Genomic DNA, 10,000 nt, shown 5'->3' with positions numbered 1-10,000 from the left:
GTGTGTGAGTGTGTGTTGTGTGTGTGTGTGTGTGTGTGTGTTTGTGAGGGTTTGTGTGTGTGTGTGTGTGTGTGTGTGTATGTGTGTGTGTGTGTGTGGGTGGGTTTGTGTGCATGTGTGTTTAGGTGTGTGTCTCAGATGAGCTCATCATAGGCAAATCCTGACTAGAAGGAAAGGAAAGCCGCCACTTTGCATGCAGTGAGGTAATACATGCAAATGTACTCCTGTCTGTGTGTGTGTGTGTGAGAGAGAAAAAGAGAGAGAGAGAGAGAGAGAGAGAGAGAGAGAGAGAGAGAGAGAGAGAGAATATGTGAGTGTGTGTGTGTGAGAGAGCTGTTGTTGAACTGTTGTAGAAAGTGTGTGTGTGTACAGGCCCGGGGTGAGTAATCGGGAGAATCGGGAGAATTCCCGGTGGGCCACTTCACTTTTGGGCCGGTCAAGGAAAAACATATTGACATTTGTCACGTTAGTCTGTCTTCCCTTAAAGTAGGCTACTCACGTTCCGCAATCTATGCCTGACACCGCAGCCTCTGCATGGGTTGTAGCCTATCATGTGAGGGAGTTCTCCCCTCCCAAAAAGAGTTGGTTGGGTCCATATAGCCCGTCTTTTCCAAAAAGTTTTCTCAGATAGGCCTACCGATAGCCGGGCCGGCCCTACCATAGCGATAAGCGTCAGGGAGGATGAATGGTATAAAGAGGCCAGGAGGGACAGAAAAGGCCAGGTAAAAATAAAGGAAGGCATTAGAGGAGGATGTTGCCAAATGTGCCAAGCTTCCAGATTTGTTTTAAGACAGACGCTGGCAAGAGAGATAGCAATGAGGGGGCAGCCGTGGCCTACCGGTTAGCGCTTCGGACTTGTAACCGGAGGGTTGCCGGTTCAAACCCCGACCAGTAGGCACGGCTGAAGTGCCCTTGAGCAAGGCACCTAACCCCTCACTGCTCCCCGAGCGCCGCTGTTGTTACAGGCAGCTCACTGCGCCGGGATTAGTGTAAGCTTCACCTCACTGTGTGTTCACTGTGTGCTGAGTGTGTTTCACTAATTCACGGATTGGGATAAATGCAGAGACCAAATTTCCCTCACGGGATCAAAAAAGTATATATACTTATATATATACTTATGATTAGCAACGTAATTATTACTTGAATTTCCCCTGGGGATCAATAAAGTATCTATCTATCTATCTATCTATCTATCTATTAGGTAGCCTGATATTGGACGTTAGCGTTGTCAACTTGTTCGCAAGCAACTTATTAAATGAATTAAAATATTAACCTTTTTGTATCATCCAACATTGCGATTCATAGACTTATTATGTGGATATTATGCAAATATTGATAACAAAACCCAAGCTTGATTTGTGTGGCTATGCAGTAAAAATTGTAGCCTCTGAGCAGTAGATCAGCCAGTCCCTGATGATGATGAGCCCGAAATTAGCAATGAGGAGGCCATGAGGGACGAGTAGAGAGGATAAAAGAGTAAACAATATGAATTAAAATGATTTAATGTAAGAAAGATATTTACAGCATATAGAGTATAAGTATATTACAGCAGTAAACTACATGATCAACCTATATGCCTTGTTTGCTCAGAAGTGAGTGTAGAAAAGGTGTAGCCTACATCACCAAACGCCAATATGATAGCCTACCCACGCTGAAAAACATTAGTTCAATATGCCTCTTTGTGGAAGAGTGGAATACATTTCAAATGCTTTATTTCTTTCTGTTTTTGTTAACTTATTAACCTATCCTTGTGGAATAGTGGAATATTTTTTGTTAACTTCTCAGTTTAAGTAAATTATTATATAACCTTTACACATTTGTTGAACCATGGTACTAATAAAAACTACAGGATAGTAAGAACTGAACTGTTGCTTAATTTATCCAATTTCCAGCACCAAAACGTGGGCTGGTCTTGGGCCTGAAAAGTGGCCCCACTCCGGCCCTGTACGTGTGTGTGTGTATGTTAGTGTGTCTTTTGAGTGAGTGACTTCTGGTTATTATTGCTTCCACACACACACACACACACACACACACACACACACACACACACACACACACACACACACACACACACACACACACACACACACACACACACACACGCACGCACACACTCTCTCATAAACAATAACAACAACAGTACTGATTTACGCACTAAAAAGGAATCTGAGTCTCTCTCTCCTCTCTCTCTCTCTCTCTCTCTCTCTCTCTCTCTCTCACTTTGTGAGTGTGTGTGTGCGTGGGTGTGTCTGTGAATTAGTTATTCATGTGTATGTGTGTGAATGTATTATTCACTGACCTGAGATAAACTAGATATACTGCATAGCGGTTTAAAATATGGCCGCCGCTCAGTCCTCTTGTCAAATCACGCTTGACAACCTGTCTCCATTTCCTACTCCACCCCCTACTCTTGCAATGTTTGTGTATATAAACGAGTGTGTGCATGTGTGTGTTTGCTTTTGTGTATATAAAAGAGTGTGTGCATGTGTGTGTTTGCTTTTGTTTATATAAAGGAGTGTGTGAGTATGTGCATGTGTGTGTTTGCTTTTGTGTATATAAAGGAGTGTGTGAATGTGTGTGTTTGCTTTTTTGTAATATATATGTGTGCTTATCTGTGTGTGTGTGTGTGTGTGTGTGTGTGTTCGCTTGCGAGTGTGTGTGTGTGTGTGTGTGTGTGTGTGTGTGTGTGTGTGCGTGTGTGAGAGAGAGAGAGAGAGAGAGAGAGAGAGAGACAGTCTTGCCTTGTAAAAATGTAGTAGTACATTTCAACATCATCATCCTGAACCGGCAGCCCTTTGCTCAACACCACCCTCTACAGGCCAATGGGTGTACAGTCACTACATGTACACACGGAAATTAATGAATAGTATCCCTATTCAGTTACTAACTCAGTTACTTTTTAGAACAAGTAGTGAGTAACTATAACTAATTACTTTTTTAAAGTAACGTCCCCAACACTGGAGGTGAGCTCCTGTTGGCACAGCAGTGCTCTTGTCTCTAGTCTAGGGGGTAGTGTGTCGAGGTGATCTGGCCTCTAGGCTGCAGTGTGTTTTCTTACCTGTAGGGGGCAGTGTGGTGGTGTAGACTGCAGTGCTATCACCTGTAAGGAGAAGAGTGAAAGCATGGTTGGCAATACACGTATGCTAGCCTGGGTGCCATTCCGAACTTAGTCCCGCCCACAACTGAGGTCGGGAAGTTCGGTCTGGCATTGCTTCATTGTGGTGGAAGTATGCTCGCCCTATATCAGGCATACCAATCAAATCAGGCTTTACGATGATGGACAGGTGAGCAACAGCGCCTGGTCTATCACGTCATCTGAGCACGCTTAGATTAGGCTTATGTTTGAAACAAAAACGCTGTGGCTAGAAGGATACATGGCTTTTAAGACCCCACATTGAAAATTCATATTATTTATTAAGGTTGTATCACTGAAAATTATTATTTCTGAAAACTTTGGCCAACTTTGGAAACTTTTTGTGGGAAAACTCGTGGTTTCACTTTCATCAAGGGAAAACAGCGCTGTTGCATTGCGACATGTTCCCTCGTTCGTTTGAAATCTCTGATTGACCACCTGTTCGAGGGATTTGCGACACCCTTTCCCAGCTGTTTAACATGTTTGTAGCATATCACTGTTCAACAGAATTATTTTTAAAAATGGAGAGGATATAGGAGAAGAAGGATGGTTTGTGTGTTTTCTTCCTACACCTCACGGTAAGCTATGTTGTTGCTCTGATTGGTTAGGTCTATCCAATGTGCAGAGGCATTCCCCCCCTTTATCGGTTGAAACACGCCCCATAATTACGTCCTAATGGAGCAGTATCAGACTCATATTCTGACTAGAATTGAGTATGACTACGTCAGGCTACACGTATGCTATATGATACATGAATTTCAAAACTCAAAATATTTTTTATTCAACTGCCTGTCATTAGGTACATCAAACACGACTGAAAATGACTGAATGAAAAATGACTGCTTTAACAGTGCGTGTAAATCAGGCCTTTCCATAACACTTGTAACTCTAACTCTCCTAGGCCTACACCGTGCCTAAATTATTATTTTTATTTTATTATTATTAAGAAACACAATGATTGTGTTGCTGTAGCCCAGACATCAGCAACGTAAGTCATTTTGTGCATGCGACCAATCACTTCTCGTGGCTGCACTTTCTCTGTCCTCACGGCTGCAACTTGCACTCTCTCTTGCGCTCTCTCTCGTATTCTCCTACTCACTCCTCCCGGTACCTGCAGAGACGTTTGTGCTTTTAAGTGGCGTATTTTTCAGGACGTCTGGTCACTATAGTGATTTCTCAACTCTAGGGGGCAGTGTGGCAGTGTTTTTTCACCTGTAGGGGGCAGTGTGGTGGTGTTTTCTCACCTCTAGGGGGCAGTGAGGTGGTGTTTTCTCCAGAGCCATAGAGAGTTTGCACAACTCAAATCATGGGCACCATGTTTCATCCCAACGTCGGATGATTCTATAGTGTAACCCTACGAAGCCAATACGGTATGTTGAAATAAATCGCTTATTTTCGCCATTAACAGGCCTATAAATTATATGATCAACGTTTGTCAGTATGTAAGAGGCCCTTACGGAAATATTCCAGTGTATATTTAACTTCGATATCTTAAATGGCCCTGTAAAATGTCTATTGTAGTGAGTGACCACGTCGCCTAATCAGTCTCGGAACAGTGTTTACATGGAATGGTAGCGAAAAAGCTAATGCCAGGATAAGGCTTGGCTAACTTCAAACTTCATTAATTTCTAAAGCAGTGTGCAGAACTTTTTTGACAGATGGTATTATTATAATTTTCCTATGGAATGTGTTATCATAAGTCAAAGAGACCCTTGGCTTTTGTGTTATTCCTGCAGCAGCCTGTAGGGGGCAGACTCTACTCCTGTGAGCGGCAGTGCTCTTGCCTCTAGTCTAGGGGGTAGTGTGTCGAGGTGATCTGATCTCTGGCAGCAGTGTGTTTTCTTACCTGTAGGGGGCAGTGTGGTGGTGTAGACTGCAGTGCTATCACCTGTAAGGAGAAAAGTGAAAGCATGGTTGGCATCAGTGACGTCGTTAGACCTGGGCATTCGAGGCTATAGCCCCTGATGTCCTGGGAATAGCCCCGGATCTCTGTGCCTCAAAAAATAATGATGAAAATCGCCTCAGAGATTTTTATGAGGTTCCAATCGAACACCACGGCCAGCAGCCACAACTGCAACATCGTTACTAATGCAGACCTGGCGTTCCTTATGTAGTCGGAATAATTTGTTGAATTTGCAAATTCAACATCAGTGTTCTTCCCCCCCTCTGTCGAACTGATATTACCAGAGCCCGTCTAAAGTTTAATAGCCTACTATTGCAGCGTATAGTTAGTTAATTTGGATACAAGAAGGTTTTTTTGGTGGGGGGAAACAGCCAGCGCAAAAAGAGGTTGAGAGTGCAACATCATCTCCCCCAACCCCTGATACTTCCATCAGCTCAGGTTCGTGAAAAAAGCAACCAGCTCTAGCTTTGAATTAATGGTCTGTGTTACTAGCTAGTAGCCAGCCTCTGTACCTCGCTAGCTTTAAGACACTTCATTTGGATAACTAAAGAGATAAACTTACTTATGTATCCTACCGGCTCTGCGGGATCGAATCACATTCTTCATAAACATTCGTTTTCCATGAACTTGTTCCATTAAGTCTACTAGTACAGTAGTCAACAGGCTTTTTTTAACACTGCAAGCTACCATAAACCGACTGGAAGAGCCAGGCTAGCCACAGGTAGCCTAGTCCTAGGCAAACATACCAATGATTTCCATGCAAACTGAAAATTGAAAAAGGAGTTGTGTTGGATTAATCAATTTACAGTTAGCGATTAGAGTAGCCTAGCACCTGAAAATGATGCATTCATTCATCACGTCACGGGCATAAAACATTGTTTGGGTGTGAGGTCTCAGTTAAATAATGATTTTTTTTTTCTCTTAATGCCCCATAAATACCATATGCTCAGTAGGCCTAGATCTAGTCAGGGAAAATTAGCTTTATTAGTTATTAAAATATGATGATGAGGAACCTAACGATTGGCCTTCTTTTCCTTCTCAAACTATGTTGAAATTGCATCTTTAACAGCCCAATTTTCTAAATGTCCTAAAGCCCCGGATATTTTGCACTCCTAGTGACATCCCTGGTTGGCATTACACGTATGCGATATGATACATGAATTTCAAAACTCAAAATATTTTTTATTCTCTATATATGGCTCTGGTTTTCTCACCTCTAGGGGGCAGTGTGGCGGTGTTTCCGCACCTGTAGGGGGCAGTGTGGTTGTGTTTCCTCACCTCTAGGGGGCAGTGAGGTGGTGTTTTTTCACCTGTAGTGGGCAGTGTGGTGGTGTTTCCTCACCTGTAGGGGGCAGTGTGGTGGTGTTTCCTCACCTGTAGGGGGCAGTGTGACGGTGTAGAGGGCGGAGGCATTGAGTCCGTTCTCCAGCTGGATGGTGCAGGTGTAGCTGCCGGCCGCATCTGGGCGGTGGGAGACGGTGGTTCTGATCCGGCCAGGACTAGTGGTCTCCCACTGCAGAGTCCGGTTCTGATGGGTCCACGTCACGCGCCGGACCTGAGACCACTCCGAGTACAGGCAGCATAGGACCATAAGCTCAGTCGGGCTGTGCTTAGCAAACACTAGAGGGACACACACACACACACACACACACACACACACACACACACACCCACACACACACATTATACTTAATAGCGAACACAGCAGAGAGAGACACACACACAGACACTATGCTTAGCAAACACTATGGTGGTGGTGGTGGTGGTGGGGGTGGGTTGTGGTATGCATGCCTGGCTGAATTAGCCAATACCCATTATTAATTAGAATTGAGAAATAAGCCATCATCAATTCTGGAAAATCTCTGACCTCTACTCTTATTAGAAACTATTTTAGTTTTAAATAAATAAATTTAACGAAATTAAAAACAGAAAAAGAGAACTATCTTACATGTTGAAACAACAAAAAGACTAAATAAACGTCAATGCTATTTGGGTCTAAACAGAGAGTACACTGTGGCAGACTATCTGTATCTGTCCACAGTGTCTAACATCGAACAGAGCAAAACCTTGACCAAGTACAGACTGAACAACCACAGCCTGTCTGTTGAAAGAGGCAGACACAGGTCAACCTGGCTGGCCAGAGAAGAGAGGTAGACACAGGTCAACCTGGCTGCCCAGAGAAGAGAAGCTGGTCACCCACTGCAGCCGAAGGCATGGTAGAAACAGAGTTTCACTTTTGGAGTAAATGCTGCTAAATTCTGAAAAAAAATTCTTTCCTAAATTCAAAATAATCCAGTCAGATTTTCAAAAGTTTGAGAACAATCAAACTCTATGACTAGGTGAGGAACAGGAGGGTAGCAGAGTCCCAGCAATATATGGAGATGCCTGCAATAGAGAAAGGGAGTCACCCCATCAGTTAAACACTTGAAGAAACACACACACACACAAATGAACCTGAGGGCATGAGTAGGAGGCACTTGCTCTTAGCCTTGTACATGTATAAGTATACTCTTTTGATCCCGTGAGGGAAATTTGGTCTCTGCATTTATCCCAATCTGTGAATTAGTGAAACAGACACAGCACAGAGTAGTGAGGTGAAGCACACACTAATCCCGGCGCAGCCTGCATCAACAGCGGCGCTCGGGGAGCAGTGAGGGGTTAGGTGCCTTGCTCAAGGGCACTTCAGCCATGCCTACAGGTCGGGGTTCGAACCGGCAACCCTCCGGTTACAGGCCCGAAGTGCTAACCAGTAGGCCACGGCTGCCCCCAAATGTGATGTCATGTATGGACTTGTGTGTGTAGAAAACACTTTGGCAATACAAATTGAGTTTTTGTCAATAAAGCTGTTTTGAATTGAAAGAGAAGGGGGGGGGTGAATAGAGAGGGGGAAAGAGAAAGAAAACACTGTGAGAGGGAGAGAGAGAGTGAGAGAGAAATAGGGGGAGTGCAAGGGGTTAAAACAATATATATTCATTAGCGGTGTGTGGGTGTGTGTGTGTGTGTGTGTGCGTGCGTTAAATGTGCATTAGTGCACAGTGAAGTGACGGATGGCTGCCGTCGGCAACAGTGCTGTGCAGCATCAATCTGTGGCTAATGGAGCCGAAGCGTTACCACGGCAGCAAGGGCGGAGATTACAGCCATCAGCGGCAGCAGGCGGTAGGTATAATGGAGCTAAATGAGAATCCTAACGTGTGTGTGTGTGTGTGTGTGTGTGTGTGTGTGTGTGTGTGTGTGTGTGTGTGTGTGTATGTGTGTGTGTGTGTGTGTGTGTGTGCAGCATTCTCATTGAGAGCTGTATATCTGTATATATTATATGAACATACATATGTGAATAATATCTATGCATTTGTGTGTGTGTGTGTGTGTGTGTGTGTGTGTGTGTCTGACCAATTACAGTGTTGGACATGTTTAATTAATTCAAGCATCTATCATAATTGATCAGACACACACACACACACACACACACACACACACACACACACACACACACACTAAAGGTGTGAAAGCGATGGAAAAATACACCCGTTTCGTGTAGATGTGGCGTCACACTCACACACACACACACTCTTACAGAAACACAGATGCGTGCTCTTACACTGGTGTGTGTGTATGTGCGTGGTAGGTGTAATAAATCTCCTCCGGTTATGTGATCTTGGGTGTGAGAGTGTGAACTTGTGCCCTCCTGAGCGGAGACGCGTGCGTGTGTGTGTGTTTGTGTGTGTGTGTTTGTGTGTAATTAACTGGGATGCATCCATGCACACAGTGTGTGTGTGTGTTTATGTGTGTGTTTATGTGTGTGTGCATGCGTGTGTGTGTGTGTGTGTGTGTGTGTGTGTGTGTGTGTGTGTGCATGCATGTGTGTGTGTGTGTACTACCGTGCACTACGCTGAGCTGCGTTGTCTCGATGTGGACATGGTCATTGAGGAAGACCTCACAGCGGAACACACCCCCATCTCTCTGTTCGGGCGTCAGCTGGAAGAAAAAGGAGTTCCGCTCTCTCTGATTGGACGAGAGGTGTCCCTCCTCCACCAGGGGGGTGGGGCCCAGCAGCTGCAGGCGGAGCCCGCTGTGATTGGTGGAGCTCTGGCGCCAGCGGTCGTGCTCGTAGGCCAGACGCATGCCCTGGGTGTCGGCCTGCTGCCAGTAGAGCAGCACATAGTCGCCCAGAACCGGAGGGCACTCTAGAACCACAGTGGCCCGTGAGTGGCACGCCAGCTGCAACAGCGGACCTAAACACACACACACACACACACACCGCAGACACACACACACACACACACACACACACACACACACACTCACACTCACACTCACGCACACGCACACGCACACGCACACGCACACGCACACGCACACGCACACACACACACACACAAACACACATCCACGCACACACACACACACACACACACACACACACACACACACACACACACACACACACACACACATCCACATCCACATCCACACACCGCACACACACACCACACACACACACCGCACACACACACCGCACACACAAACATATTATTTGGTTTTGATGGCATCGGTAATATGCTGAAACAGCTGAATTGTTGAATAGAGTAGATTAAATGAATTGAATGACAGGATTAGGGACTAAGGAGCAGGTGGATAACCAGTAGCGTCTTTAGGGTTGAACAATGAGCTGTGTGTTTCTTGTTTGCAGGTTGAGGAATCCAAGCTAAAGGGTGGCTTAGCTAACCCCAAACATTTTATACCCATGCTTATTTAGCAGGTGCGCAGGTAAAAGCAGTCCCTCCAGCAGTGCTGTCTAAATCGTTAGGTCCACTCATGCGTTTGGGTTCTCTGCCCTCTTCAGGCCTGGAGTTAGGTCCACTCATGCGTTTGGGTTCTCTGCCGGGTTCTTCAGGAAAAGCTGGCGTTGTGCTCATGCCAGGGCCGGAGTGGGGCCACTTTTCAGCCCGGGAGTTTCAGGGCCAAGA

At 45.3% G+C, this 10,000-nt stretch overlaps 1 protein-coding gene across 1 annotated transcript in view; it reads right to left on the bottom strand.

Annotated features, from left to right (window-relative positions):
* Positions 1-10,000, bottom strand: part of g6fl (g6f-like) — a 21,603-nt gene that overhangs the window by 3,515 nt on the left and 8,088 nt on the right. The window contains exons 5-8 of the mRNA XM_076279491.1: positions 8,912-9,265; positions 6,411-6,656; positions 4,980-5,021; positions 3,059-3,100 (exon numbers count right to left, since the gene is read on the bottom strand). Of these exons, the coding sequence (XP_076135606.1) occupies positions 3,059-3,100; positions 4,980-5,021; positions 6,411-6,656; positions 8,912-9,265 (684 nt within the window). The remainder of the gene's footprint in view (positions 1-3,058; positions 3,101-4,979; positions 5,022-6,410; positions 6,657-8,911; positions 9,266-10,000) is intronic.

Source organism: Alosa pseudoharengus, unplaced genomic scaffold, assembly GCF_046254945.1.
Source record: "Alosa pseudoharengus isolate Yale_2024_CS ecotype anadromous, Long Island Sound unplaced genomic scaffold, YU_APseudo_1.1 YU_APseudo_1.1_scf_12, whole genome shotgun sequence".
Lineage (NCBI taxonomy): Eukaryota > Metazoa > Chordata > Actinopteri > Clupeiformes > Clupeidae > Alosa > Alosa pseudoharengus.
The sequence above is the reverse complement of the archived record's forward strand: the minus strand, read 5'-3'. Positions and strand labels throughout refer to the sequence as shown.